Source organism: Perissodus microlepis, chromosome 15, assembly GCF_051167445.1.
Source record: "Perissodus microlepis isolate ML-2025 ecotype Zambia chromosome 15, ASM5116744v1, whole genome shotgun sequence".
Classification (NCBI taxonomy): Eukaryota; Metazoa; Chordata; class Actinopteri; order Cichliformes; family Cichlidae; genus Perissodus; species Perissodus microlepis.
This window is the reverse complement of record NC_140475.1, coordinates 11,515,329-11,530,190: the sequence shown is the minus strand read 5'-3', so window position 1 is coordinate 11,530,190 and position 14,862 is coordinate 11,515,329. Positions and strand designations below refer to the sequence as shown.

Genomic DNA, 14,862 nt, shown 5'->3' with positions numbered 1-14,862 from the left:
CTCTGCTAACCAACCACAAAGCCTCAAATGGCCTTCGGTGCTCTGCTGGCTGTCCTCTAGTGTTTTACTGCAGTCAGCTAACCACTTTCTGCGAGTTTACCTGTGGACATTACTGGCATTTAATGATGTCCTTATCCCCCCCAGGATCACTGTTTCATTTCTCTCACTCTTCCTCCCCCTGGCTGGTGCTTCGGTGGTCATAAATGGGAGCCAAACATTAAAATTAGGAAGCTATAAATTTCACTGATTTCCTGCCGCGTGCCTCCCAAAATAGCAGAGGGAGGCAGTTTTAAACTTTATCTCTCCCTCTGTTTTCTTCTCGAAATATTGCAAAGAGGCAAACACCTTGCTGCCTCGCCTTGATGTCATAATAATACGCACATATCCACAAGGAGATATATACATGCACGAGTGCACGCACTAGCTTATATGGACATAAATTGCTCACAGACTTGGTCGTGAATTGCTGTGCCAGCTGTAGTCCAGTTGCTCATTAATCATTCAATCATCCAGCCGGGTTGGCAAGTGGAAACCAGGCAGACATAAACTCTCACACTCTCTCTTTTATTTACACATGCATACACATGGACGAGCAAAGCCCCATGCCACCTGTGTGTCAGTCAGCCCCATCAGTGACAGGGCAGTCGCTTATTCCATTTCCTTTAATGGGGTCTGTGATAAATGAGTTGCGCCGCCATAAATATAGCCTCTTTCGCCATTCCTTTGTTACTCTCCTTCATTTATCCATCCGTCCATCTATCTAGTCATCCTTCGAGACACCCAGCAATTAATTTGTAAGTGCTATAATTCTGCCGTTAGATGGTAAGTAGGAGGGAGAGAAGGCGCAGATCAGACTAATGTATGGGAAAGGAGAGATGGAGAGGTGGTGCATGGGAAGATCAAATGAAAGAGTGGAGGAGCGTTAAAGACCATTTGAGAAGTCATAAAGGTGAAGAATTAATTGGATGTGTTCTCATTTATGAATCTGAATCTTAAAAGCTGCCTTCAATTTAAAAAAAAAAAACCCAAAAAACCCAAACCTGCCTCAGAAACATTAACAGTTACCAAACCCAAGGTTAATTTTTTAAAGTTAAACCTCACTTTAGTACTTTAAGGACAATGTTGGTGTAAAACCAGAGTTTCATAAAGAATACCAAAATATAGCTTTCTTTGATTACCTGCAGTTAATAATATATATGTTACATGGAGCATGTTATTATTTACAAGATTATAATTGAGTAAAAAGAGCCACCGATACAATGAATTTAAACTAGAGCTTCACCAATATCCAGTGTAGATATTTGCTGATTTACAGTATCGTCGTCTGCATTTATGACACAGTTATGATAAATGGGAAAGGCTGAGAGTAAACGAGTACACCATGGCTTTTTGGGATAATTTGAAGGCAGTTTTGATAAGATCAATGATGCCACATGTCAATATGTCCTGTCTTTGATCAGCTGTTTTCCCTTTAAAGGTTACCAACCACATATTTAGATAATATTAAGGGGTTTTAAGGCCAGCAGACAGATTTACAAGAGTCAGGAAGGATATGGTTTTTCTCTGTCACCACACTCCTATAAACAGTGCAAATATTTCCCTTTTAGGATTGGCATTTGAAGCAGAAAACAGGGATATTTGGCTTTTTGTTTGTTGAAATTTATCCTTTTCTCAATATAAACTTTGAAATGGACAAAGATACTTGATGCATTTCTGTTCCACAGATAATTTTAAATTAAGTGTCACTGTTCCACAATACCTTTATTTTGTTAGTTTAAACTTTGGGATGGTGAAGAAAAAAAGCTTAGAAACCTGACTTTGATTTGAGTAGAAGTAAAAAAATATATATATTCTGTTCAGTAAAACAAAATCTTTGAGAGAAGGTAAAGACATCCTGACACTGCTTATATTGAGAGTCCAGCCAGAAAATATGTGATTTTTTTGGTTCATATTTTAGCTGGAATTTATTTTCAGAAGTATATGTAAATGAAGTCGAGATGCCGTATAGTCCTGCACACCATAAGCCTTGAAAAGGGATCGGGAGGAAACACACAAACACATTTACTAATGTTATTCCTTTTGATTGTTTGCTCTTCTTGTTGCAAATGTATTCTGCCCTTTGCTGCCTTTGCTGCCCTTTGGTGTGTCAGGCATGATGGAAAGGTTGCCTTTGATTTGTTCTGCAGTAATAGCAGCCATGTCAAAGCTTTGCTTCATGTGTTGACTTTTCCATTGGGTTCATTATTGTCTGCAGATGAGCAAAGATCCAGCTGAAAAACATGTTGTGAACATTCCTGTGTTACAGCACTTGTTGGAATCATTTAAAACATTTGATTAAGTTCTTTTAAGCTAATAAAGAACTTGAGTTATTGAAACAGGAGATAAGCAGATTGTTTACTCTGCAGTTTTCATGCGTAGCACTGTACAAGTTACACCCCCAAAAGTATAAAGCAGCACTTATGAGTAGGAGTTTAAGAGCGTTTTTCAAAGGTATCTGCACAGAGCAACAATGCTGTTATCTAACAGTGCAACTATGGGGTGTGTAGGGCAGAGAGGGTGTTAAAATCAATCATTGTTTACTGTAAGATATTTCAACCAATAAACATGAATAAAGAGCTCATAAAAGTTATTTAGTCTTGGTTCACAATTCAAGGCCTTAATGAGCCGCGGGGACTCATCACTTTAATATGAACGGTCATCTTAAATTTGTCTGCGTCTTTATTGCGTGTTTGGTAACAAGTCAGAAGTTATTGCCTGTTGGTTATTTCTGGTCTGCGTGTTTTTCTCTCATGCTGCAGAGTGCCTTTTATATTTAATCAGCTCTCATTGCTGAACCTTTATTGAACTGTAAAACATATGATTGATAAACCTTTGATTTAAAAGCCTAATTCTTAATTCTGCCCCCTTGTTTTTTTAAATGTCCAGGTAAACAATAAGGTGGAGTTAAAGCCCAGGGAGTTCATTGACTGGATGCGTCTGGAGCCTCAGTCCATGGTTTGGCTTCCTGTCCTGCACAGAGTGGCTGCTGCAGAAACGGCGAAACATCAGGCCAAGTGTAACATCTGCAAGGAGTGTCCTATTGTTGGCTTCAGGTAAATACACATATTCCTATTTAGCATTCAGGTTGGCATTTGCGTAACATGCCAAATAAATAAAGGTGATAAAGTCTGCAACTTGTAACAGGCTCCACACACACACAGCAAATCTAGAAGTGTTCTGCATTGTTTTCTCCTGGTTGAGCATAAAGGGCAGGTCTGCTCTGGAGGGCAGGCATTTATCTAAATGTCAGCAGCTGATACACCACTGACTAAATACCATCCGGAGGTTTGCAGTGGAGCTTGCACAAGTACTCACAAACAAAATGACATTCTCATACACACAAACATGTAGCGCACCACCAGATTCTCTAAATTTTTAAACAGCTGATCACCCAGCTAACAACTGGCAGAAGACCACCCTGTGATCCTGTGCAGTACTGACACACATAAACACATGCTCTAAATATTGCCTGTCTTTTATTTGGCTACTGCTCTTACTGAGTAATCATAGGTAGCGAAAGATCAACAGGTTTATTTATTTCAAAACAAAATTCAGGTTTTCCACTGGCCAGCCTGATGGAAGTGCTTTTTAACCCCACCTTTCTAAGTAAGGTTAGGTGGCAGGATTGCCTCCTTCGGATACCTTGCTTTGCCAGCAGAAAGAGAAATACGCTCAGGCATTTGATGAAGCACACATCTCCCAAGTTGTGTCATTGATCGATGAGAGAGCGTGATAGTGGGAAGGAAAGGCAGGGAGCAGGAATGAAAGGGGAAGAAAAATGCATAGCAGGCATTTTGTGTGGTCTTGAGACATGGCACCAACTGGGTTTCAAGTACTTTTCATGTTCTTCTGAATATCAGTAGGTTTAAAATTAGCCTTGGATGGGGAGGGTCAACATATACGTTTGAGTTGACTGGGTGTATGTTAACTCAATTCTGCAAATTAGTGAGAATTACAAAATTACAGATTTATTTCTGTCTACAAACACAGAAATTTACATTAATTACTTGCATACAGAGACCAGCCAGAACTTCATGGATTAAAGCCGAAATTCCACAATTAGTGACAAAGTTGCTGCAGGACAGCAGTTTATCTGCAAGCGACCGAGTTTGTGCTCTGTTTGTAATGTGTGTTTATAATTTAGATGTCAGTTACTTGGGAACCTTTGCCATGCTGTCTTTGAGTGATTAGCCACTGAGCTGGACTGAGTTTGGAGACAATTTGTCTCCCACTAGGGTGACCTGTGCAATATCCTTCAATCCAAAGTGCAAAACCCCCAACATCTGTCCGACCAGCCAGTCACTGCAACTACTTGAAATAAGTCGGCAGTTGCAAAAACCTAAATGCAGTCTTTTTTTCCCCCTAATTTGAAGGAGGTCACCGTCCTACTTTAACCTCCTAAGACCCGAACTCTTCCACGGCATGCATTTTTTATTTCTCTTTGATATTTGGGCATATTGGGGCCCGATGAATGTAAATTTTTACATTATTTTAGTTTTTATGAAAAATAAGAGCCACATATGAGGATCTTTGTTTAAAATTTCGATAGAACAGTAGCAGTATAATGTCCTCGTAAGTGGATATCAGGCCCTTGTAGAGCAAAATTGAGTATTTTGGTCTAAATAACCCAAAATGTGATGTCCACATATGTGGACGCCAGGTCCTAGGAGGTTAATGTTTTGAGACTGAGCCATTAATCGGCCATTCAAGGGACATTTACAACCAAGAGCATGGGCTTAAAATTACCAGTACGTAACTGAAGAGGCAATAATGCTAAACGCTAATCAGTTATCACCAAGGCTGCTGTTGCTGTTGGGTTTTTTGGGGTTTTTTTCACCGCTTGAGTTGATCCTACATTGATCAATAGCAAAAAGGAGATCATCAAACAATACAAGTTTGCTGGTTACCCAAAGTTGGGGAATTAAATGAGGGCCATCTCAACACCTTCTAAGTGAAGGTGACTCAAACCCCACCCCCATCCCCTTAACAGTAATATGCTATGTGTCAGTACATAATGGCAAATTTGACTTGGAGGTGTCATGCGCACTGTTGCATCCTTTGATATATAGCTCTCTTTTGTAGCTCATCAGTCAGCTAACCTTGGGAGAGCTGGAAAGGAGAGAAAGATAAAAGACTTAAGCTATTATGTCTGAATGGCTCCTGTCTCAATTTAGCTGTTAAATGGCCTTCTGGCTACAGCTGCTGCTGAGGACAACATCCCAACAGTTGTTGTCACATTGTTGTGCTTTGGTGAAAATCCAACTGTCTGTCGCTCTGTCAGCACATTTTGTGTGTGTGTGTATGCGCACGTGAATGTACTTTTGTGTGCACATAAACATATTCATGCAGCAAAGGTTGATGGAGTGACTCTGGAAGTCAGCAGCTCTCCAGGTGACTCCGGAGTAGCCTGGAGAGGAGTCGTGTTGTAGTGGTGCATATGTGCCCACACACCCAGAAACACATCCTGAAGACATGAAAGTGACATACACACACACACACACACACACCGTCCCATCTCAACTTGTCTCACTTTTCACCTCGCCCTCTCTCTGTCTCTAGGTATCGCAGTCTGAAGCATTTCAACTACGACGTGTGTCAGAGCTGCTTCTTTTCTGGGCGCACCGCCAAGGGTCACAAGCTTAACTACCCAATGGTGGAGTACTGCACACCGGTAAGAAAGTAACACACACACAGACGTTGCTCACTAGCTCATCTCATATCTCTTTTCCACATGCTCACACATTCCACTCATCCATTTAATGAAAGCACACGAATTTGGGGTTCAGACAGACTTCAGGCTTTGGTTACCTCCTAACCCATCTTTCATTAAAACCGTTCCATGCCTGATGTCATAAATCACCGACTCACACTCTTCCCACTCCTTGAATATTCATGTCCTTTTTTTAATACCCGTTAAGGGAAATCCGAAGTATTACAGCAGCACATTCATACATATTTTCATTTCCAATTTCTTTAACACAATCTTGCACTTAATGCATGCTGTTATTTTAATCTTCTAGTCATGTCTTACTCTCTGGTTTTCTTTGTCTGGGTTCAACCAGAGTTATTTATTAAACGTGCATTGTTTGAAAGTCATTTGCATTCATCTGCAGCTAAAGTAGACTGCACTATTCTGGGAGGACATTTTTTGGAACTTTGCTGGGAGTTTCTCTCTGACGTTCACAGCGGCCTCAGTGAGAAATTGTGATAGATCAAGCTGTAGACTCAGGATAGGTTCATTTCTAAAGTATTGGGTAGGCTTTAGGGCAGGAGGAGTCTAGAGTTAAAAAGTATGAAAATGCATCAGTTCCTAAATCTTTATATGATACCGCATATACATGATGAGAATGGTAAGGTAGCATGATTAATGGAAGTTACTGGTAAGTATTTAGTATATGAATTTTCTAATGAAACTGACAGACAGCATTTAATGTGGATAATACCTTGGCAGTCACCCAACGTGCTGAAGGTGGTTGGTATTTACAGAGAAATCAGAAACTGCGTGTATCAGAGGGCACAAGAGGCAAACGTATCGGATGTAACGTAGATTAGAAACAGCCCGAATCAAAACACAAACAGACTTGTTCACATCATGTTATACTGACGACACATTTAGTGAATCTGAAGCATCTAGGCTTTAACTAACCTCTTTTTTCCCTTTAAACTAGGTTCTGTCAACTGCAGGATTTCTTGTCGCCTCACATGCTGTTAAATTCCTTTGTCTTGTTTCTCAATCAGCCCTCCCGAATCACCCCTGGCTTAATTCCGAACGTACAAATGATAAAATACTCAAGGTTATATTTTTATCCTTCCAAGCCAAAAATATTTCACTTCACAGCTAGAGATGAATATTGGAAAAACGGGAGCTTGGCAAAATTGAACGTTGCTCTTCTCCTCAATTAGGATCTAACACTTGTGGGCTGACTCTTTTCAGTATTGCTTAACGTCATACTTTGAGTGACTCGAGTTTCTCTCGACATTTCTCATTTCTGTCTTTTAATTTGCTTTTTCAATTTCCTAAATGGGATAGATATTGAGTTTGGAGGAGTAGCTGTAGGGAGCAGTGATCACTCTTCTCTGAGTTAAAATGCCCTGACAGACTTGACTTTGAAAAAACATTATTTTATTTTATTTTTTTTTACTTTCAGCTGTGCTGCAGCAACAAACACTTAATCTGTTGGTTAATTATTAGTACCCAGCTACCGGGTAATCACTCAAGAGGTTACTGATTCCCTTCACTGAAAAGAAAAATGGGGGGAAAAAAGGCTTTTTCCCTTTTCACTTTCCTTATTTTTTCTTAAAATCAAAGGAGATTTTATTGAGGTCTTTCTCGGCCATTTGCACACATGTAAATGAAATGCAAATCAAATACAGCAAAGATAATTGAAACTCTGACTAAGATTGATCTGTGGATATCCACCTCTACCTCTGTTGGAGCCAGAGCGAAGGGAGGTACTTCACGGGTTGCCCAACAACCCATGCAGTGGAGCAAGACAGACTTAGATATGATTGTGAACTCAAGGGGGCCACGCTCATGCAAGAGATATGATGGCAGATCTTGCCAGAGGTACAGTAATCAGTGTGACAGAGATCTCTTTTGTTGGGGTGGGGAAAAATCATCATGACAGCAGCCTGAAAAGTGCAATAACAAAACAAAAAACAAAGATTAAATGAATATTTTAAGTTGTCAGCCACAGTATTCAGACTCGTGTCTGCTATAACAGCTGCAACTTTCTGTTTGCGTGCATGTGTCTGAAAGGATGTGACAGCAGCATAGTGTCCACAGGTTTCTCAGCAAGGGAAATGTGTGAGGAGAAAGAGAGAGTGGATGGGGCTAAGTACAAGAACAACACAACATGGTGAAGCTGTGTTTTGCTCAAACACTGATGTAAAGCTTACAGCCAGATCAATAAAAGATCACGTAGAGAAACCTTGAAAGTTTTGACTCAAATCCCCGTGTAAAGCCCCGAAACTCAACTACAGGTTCATAAACGCTGCATATCCATCTTCACAGAGCTTTATTGAACCTCAGTGCAGTGAGGACTGGGAGGAAATCACCCAGATCTTGCTGTTTCAACCTGAGAGATATAGATATCTGACAAAATAATAAGTTGTGGATCACCTTATTGTCTCATTTTAAATCTCACAGTTCAGTGTAGCTTTATCTGCACCTGTGTAGTAAAAGTCTGATTTTTTTTTAATTGTTTTTTCTTTATTCCCCTCAAAAAAAACCCAAAAAAACCCCATCAGCATGATATGTAATTATACTTGTTTGTCTCCCCGTGCTCGAACCAAATTGTGTTTCAGTTTTATGCTTTTGAAAATATTAAGTCCATATTGAATAATAAACGCATTTTGCAGAGAGTTACAGATTTATAGCGGCTTTGGTGAGACTCACTGCGGTCATTTAATAAGATTGTTTTCTCATCTTTGTCATACTGCTTATTTTATGGCCACAATATTGTATTTTTTTGTTTATTAGCTTATGATTTTTATGGGAGTGCTGTCTTCATATTTCTCATTGTTTTTGTCAGGGATATTAAACAACTTTGGGGCGTGATGTATTGATTACTGTAATTTCAAAGTTTTGAACTGTCCTAAGAGAATATTGTGTTTCAGTTTGACTGCGATTGCCTGTCTGGTCATGTTATTGAAACGTCTTGACTCGTTTCCAACTGGGGTCTTATATCTACCCCCCACCCCCCTCCTAATGTAATAGAGGCAGTAGAATAAAAAATGCATGTCTCTCAATCCTCACAGGAAGGAGCTTACACACATGCACAAATTTTTCTCCAGCTTTAGTATAACTCTTCTGTAATTGCTGTTGGTTTGCTCAAGCTACCATCTTAAATTGTGTGGATTAGTCAATAAGCCGAGTGAACTCAATAGAGTCTGTTCATTTATGCATATCTGTCAACTGTAGGAGCTGTGTATTTGCCTGCGTGCGTGTGTGTGTGTGTGTGTGTGTTTAGCAGTGGTTGTCTGCATCTTTTGGAAGGGATTTTCTCTCCCTGTGGTCAAACCCGTTTGGTAATTTACTGGTTGCTTGCGTGGCGGAAAGCGCTTCTGCAAGAACACCTCTGCTAAGTGTCTAATTAGCAAACACATTCTCTTACACGCAAATGCTTATGCGTGCACAAGAGACTGTAGAAATCTTTGAACTCATTACACACTACAATAAATAATAAGCAACCCCCTGCCCATCTATGTTTTTTCCTCTTACAGACGACATCAGGTGAGGACATGCGTGATTTCACCAAAGTGCTGAAGAACAAATTCCGATCTAAGAAGTACTTCGCCAAACATCCACGGCTAGGTTACCTACCAGTACAGACGGTTTTAGAGGGCGACAACATGGAAACGTAAGTAACCCATAAGTTTTTTTTATACGTGCTTTTGGATCACAAAAACTTTTCCATAGTTGCTATAACCCTTAAAGGAAGTTTTGTGTGTCCACACTGTTGTTAAGGACTATTAAGCAGCAAGTTAACCCTCCACGCGCGATGCAATATCCTCACGCTGGCATTTCTATTTGTGCTACCATTAAGGTGTAGGAAGGCATAAGAAGACACACTGACAATTCCACCACATAAGCACTGATATAGTCTCACGTTTTCAAACTGTTGCAACATGTCCCAGTGTATATCTGTATATCTCTGAGCTTCAGTGCTGGAGTAACATTAAAATGGTGATAAAACCCGATACCGATTGTACACTCAACTCAGCTGCAGCAGCTTGATTTTTGTAACCTGGTGCATGACTAGCCAAAGTGTCACAAATATGGTGGCACACACAGAGTTTGACGGCACATCATGTGGCAGACGCTGCAAGCATAAAAACACCATTAAAGTTCTTAGAGTCTTGTTTTGAGGGCATTGAGCCCCCCAGCATTTCTTTATATTTTGCTTTCAAGGAGACAGACTTTCTTTCACTTTCATTATAGTGGTCTTGAGTATCAGTTCTCCAGGGTTCTGAAGCTCTTTGAAAGTTTTTCTTTGACACTGGCTGCCTTTCGCTCATTTCACTCATTTTCAGTCCAGTCCTGCAACCTGGCCATTTTCAATGTTTTGGTTTTTCTGTTTGATTTAGGTGCCTTTTTAATGCTTGAATGATTCATATGTCAGCGCTGAGTGGCTTAACAAACAAAGGATGAAACACTGAGGCGCCTACACACAACTTAGAATTTAAAATTGGTACTTTTCTATCTTTAAGCACTTTGTCACTTGCAGCCTGTCATGAAAACATATAATTTGTTCCCATTTCTTTAGTTCGGTTTATGAAAAATGGCAAAGATGACAGAGTTTGACAGGAATAAAATAGTATTTTTGCACCAACAAAGTGATTCCCAAAGAGCTATCAGCATAGTGTGAACTGTGTCTGTGGTAAAAAAAAAATAAATTAAGGACACCGGACAAGTGGAAGACAAAAGCAGGGCTAAAAAACAATCTTCAAAAGATGAACAGTCACTGAAAGTCATGTCCTTAAGAAATATGAAAAAATCCAGCAAAGACTTGACTCAAAGCTCAAACATGCATTTAGTCTTTCACTCCATTCATCCAAATTTGGGATTATTTGCTCAGATAGTCAACAACATGTTCAAAGGAGGACAGGGGACAGCTACAGCAGTGCGTGTCTGCAGTTATCTGCATCTAATCAAAATTGATAGAATTATGAATTCACAAAGGTGTGCAAAAGACAGCCAACCTCCACAAAAGAGCTTTGGACTATCCTTCAGTAAGGGACAGAACTGTGGTGTTTGCTGCATAAGCAACAGTTAGCACTAAAACTCTTTTTCTTAATTCTTAGAAATGGACCAATTGAATTAAAGCGGGTGCACTGTGGATCCTTTGTCTGCAGCACTGGCCCAGTGATTATGTCTAATTTATGTCCCTTCTGCTACCAGCCTTAAATCCTACTGAAAAGAGCCGTTTAACTAAGCCCATATTATGTAGATACCCTACGTCATACCTTCCAGGAGGCTGTCTGAGTTACTGCCCCTTCAAACAAGAGACTCACAATAAAATAAAACGTCCCTCACTGTGCATTTTTGTCCCCCCGTTGTTTCCTTTGTTTTTGTTTGTTAGTATTTTTTTAATGTGCCATCACTCACTCACTCCTAATGCAACATTCATTTCCTTTGAACCATGTAGTTTTTGCATCTTTTAAAGCAAAACAACTCTCGGCACTGTTCACGTATGCACACACAATGAGTCACTTGTTCTCTCTCAATAAATTTTTCCCGACTCGTGCGCAGTCACCGTTCAGATGGATTGCTGTACCGCTTTCATCCCTCCCATCCTTGCCTGTCCTCCTCACCTCCCACCTCGCTCCATTTTCACTTCTCTTCCTCTCTGACAAATGACTCCTGCAGAGCTTCTGGTTTGATAAATGTCTCTAAAAGGTAGTGAAATTACAGCGAAATGCAGAGAACTTTTCAAAATATAGCAGAAGCGAATGGAGACTTAAAGAAATTTAGGGCTATTTCATGCTCATCATTTTGTCTCTTTTACAGCATTAGGTCTCATCTGTGATCAGTGGAAAGCAGCTTTTGGACCGCCTGTAAGATCTGGCCCAAACATAGCCAGTGTTAAGAAATGCTCCCGTTCATTTTAGCTCTGTATTGTCACCGTCTGGTGGCTTCTGCGTCATAAAAATTAATACCGTGACCTAAATTGAAATGGATTTTTCTGTAATTGGAACAAGGTCTGGGTTCCTGCTTAATAAGAGCTTTAATACAGATTAGGTAAACACCAGAACAATTGCAGTCATGTTTGTTGCAGTAAGATACTGCTTGTTTACAATTTTAAAATATACAATTTTTAATTTCCAATTTGTTTTGCAGTTTTTATTTCTAAATATTAAGAGATTTTAAGTGTCACTCCAAACCTTTTTAGTGCGTTGTCAGTCTTCATTAGTCATCATAACAAAGGGAACTTTTAAGAAGTAGTGATTTTATAGTACTGAGCAGCAGAAGAGAAAATTAGATTGTCTGCTGAATAATCGCCCTCACTAATGCACTCACTCTCTCGCGTTCCCTCTTCTCCGCTCGTGTAACATCGTTTCTTTTTTGTTTTTTTGTTTAATTCCACCCACTCTCTCCACCTTGAGAGTGAGCAAAACACCACCTACTCTCACCTCCCACTTATATCTTTGCTTCATTTCACGCCAGATAGGATTTTAGATTCGTCGCAGCTATATTTGATAATGTGAAAGAACCATTCAAATGGTATTCCACTCAGTGTTAGTTTTTTTTTGCTTTTCACCCAACCTTACTAGATGGAGCAGATGAGTCTCCGTTGTATTAGGTCTCGCAGGAAGGTTAATGGTTTTGAATGTGGATTTGAAAGCTTGTGGGAGAATTTTCTTGTACAAGTAAAAGTTTTAATGGAATGATTTGACAAGGATAAGTCAATAGCAGACTTTTAAAAGGAAAACGTTTTCCATTGTCATATGGCAGTAAAATAGTTTTTATATTTATTACATTAAGAAAAAAAACTGTTTTATTATATATATGTTTACTATTTTTAAATACTCAGTGGCCACTCAGTGGGAAGGGGGATAGCTCAGTAGGTAAAGTGGTTGCCCCATGATCGGAAGGTCGGGGATTCAGTTTGAATCCACTGAACGGCTACCCTAAGGTACCCCTGAGCAAAGAACCGTCCCTACACACTGCTCCCCGGGAGCTGCACTGGTGGCCACTGGTGGCACTGGTGCCCACTGCTTCACTGGGTGAATGAGTTAAATGCAGAGGAGTAATTTCCCTACGGTGACTAATACATACACATTATACTTTGTTAGGTACAACTGTTCAAACTCTTGTTAGTTCACATATATAGACAAGATGACCTGCTGATGTTTAAACTGAGGAAAAGAACAAACTAAAGGTGATTTACATGACTTTGAATTAGACTTGTAGTCAAGACCGCCTAAACCGAGACCAAGACAAGACCAAGATCAGAGGGTATCGAGACCAAGACAAGACCAAGTCGAGACGAGACCAAGACCGAGACAAAAAAAGTCAGCCAGATGCTGCTTCGTTTACGTGTCAGGCATATTTGTGTTTTTGCTTTCGCACAGCCCTCCTCACCGCTGTCTACTGTCTCATTCACTTACCGAGAGGACAGACGCGCGCTCCACTTGACTGTCGCGTCTCTCACGCTCTCTGTTTTTCACATAATGATATTATCCTATATCCTCGCTTGTGATTGGCCACAATATGGAGGGATTGGAGCATAGCTGAGCCACTGTGTGAGAGCTGAGCAGCGAAAGGAAATTAAGTGAGGGTAGAAATGACTGAAAGATTAATAGGCTCTGTTTTGAGTTTTGTTCAAAAAAGAATGACTTCACATAGGAAAAAAAAATATATCACACATGCAGGACACCTTAAACTAGGTTTTTAATTAAGCAGCAAGGCAGAACAAAGTCGGGGCTGTATCAAGACACAAGGACTAAACACCAATTCAACCAGACCCAGAACTGATCCGGAATTAAAACAGGACTACAACAGTTCAAAATCAGGACTACTTAGGACTTCACCAAAACAGAACCACAATCAAAACTACATGATAGTAGCACTAAAAATCATCATAGACCTGCACTACACTCATTTTTTTAAATTTACCAAAGTCCACTATATAGATTCAGAAAAGTTTATATAATTATTTAGCCTTGTTGTGCAAACAAGCCTGCATAACTTAATAAATATAGAATTTGAAAAGTAACAAATGGTATCTAAAAAGAAACACTAGGTACTGGATACATGTTCTCATGAATTTTGGTAAACAACCATTTGACTAACAGGTCTGTCTCACCTGGTTCTTGTTCCATCTCTGTTCTGTCCTCATTCTCCTCTCTCTCCCTCTCTGTTCCTCTCTCTCCCTCTGTGTGCTGACAATCAAGCCAAACACCAACATCATCAAATATACAGTTAAAACCAGATATTTACACACTCTTCAGCTAAAAACACAAACACTTTTTTAATTGTAACATCAAATCAGACTAAATGTTTAATTTTTTAGTTTGATAAATATAAAAACATTTGTTAAATTTAAGAGTAAAGAGAGAAATTGTCTGTATTTCTTAATTGTAAATGGCACCAAATTGTATTCAAAATTGAGCCACACTTATGGAGCTCCACAATTCTTTTCCTGGTGTTTTGGTTGACATCTCTTGATTTTCCCATGTCAAAGAAACAGGCTCTGTGTTTTGCCTTATATACGTCCACAGGTGTGCCACCAATTTACTCACGTGGACTCTACCAACCAATCAGAAGCTTCTTAAGCTCAGAATGGAATCGTCTGGAGTTTTCTTATTAATTAACAATAAACTTAGTGTATATGTACTCCTAAATTTGATGAAAGTGATAAAAATAGACAGCTCTCTCTCGCTTTATTCTGACATTTAACTAATTCAAAAGATATTTCAATATTTATTTATCTAAAACAAAACAAGTTTACTCTAAATTCATGTTTAATAGTGAAAAAATGTTTTTATGCTTTCTCCCTAAAGTGTATGTAAACATCCGGTTTCAACTGTGAATATACTGCTGTGTATTGAAACTCCTCTTGTTTTGCATAGAAATATACTGAACAACATACAAAGCATAATATATAAAATAACATCTACCTGAGTTTTGGGGGTTTTTTGTGTTTTGTTTTGTTTTTTTTGAAAGAAGCCCCTTATGTCCATTGTTGTGTTCACCGGTACATAACTGAAACCGATTTAGAGAGTTTGTTTAGCCGTGGAGGGAAACAACTGAAAATATGAAATAAACACACATATAAGCTAAGACTTTCTCTAAAAAAACAGCATTGTTGTTGTTCA

The 14,862-nt window shown here is 39.4% G+C and overlaps 1 protein-coding gene across 7 annotated transcripts in view; it reads left to right on the top strand.

Annotated features, from left to right (window-relative positions):
• The window catches only part of utrn (utrophin), a 192,478-nt gene that overhangs the window by 153,558 nt on the left and 24,058 nt on the right, over window positions 1-14,862 (top strand). For all 7 annotated transcript variants that reach the window (XM_084952527.1, XM_084952532.1, XM_084952533.1 and 4 more), the window contains 3 exons: window positions 2,926-3,092; window positions 5,599-5,710; window positions 9,265-9,401. In XM_084952527.1, the coding sequence (XP_084808653.1) occupies window positions 2,926-3,092; window positions 5,599-5,710; window positions 9,265-9,401 (416 nt within the window). The remainder of the gene's footprint in view (window positions 1-2,925; window positions 3,093-5,598; window positions 5,711-9,264; window positions 9,402-14,862) is intronic.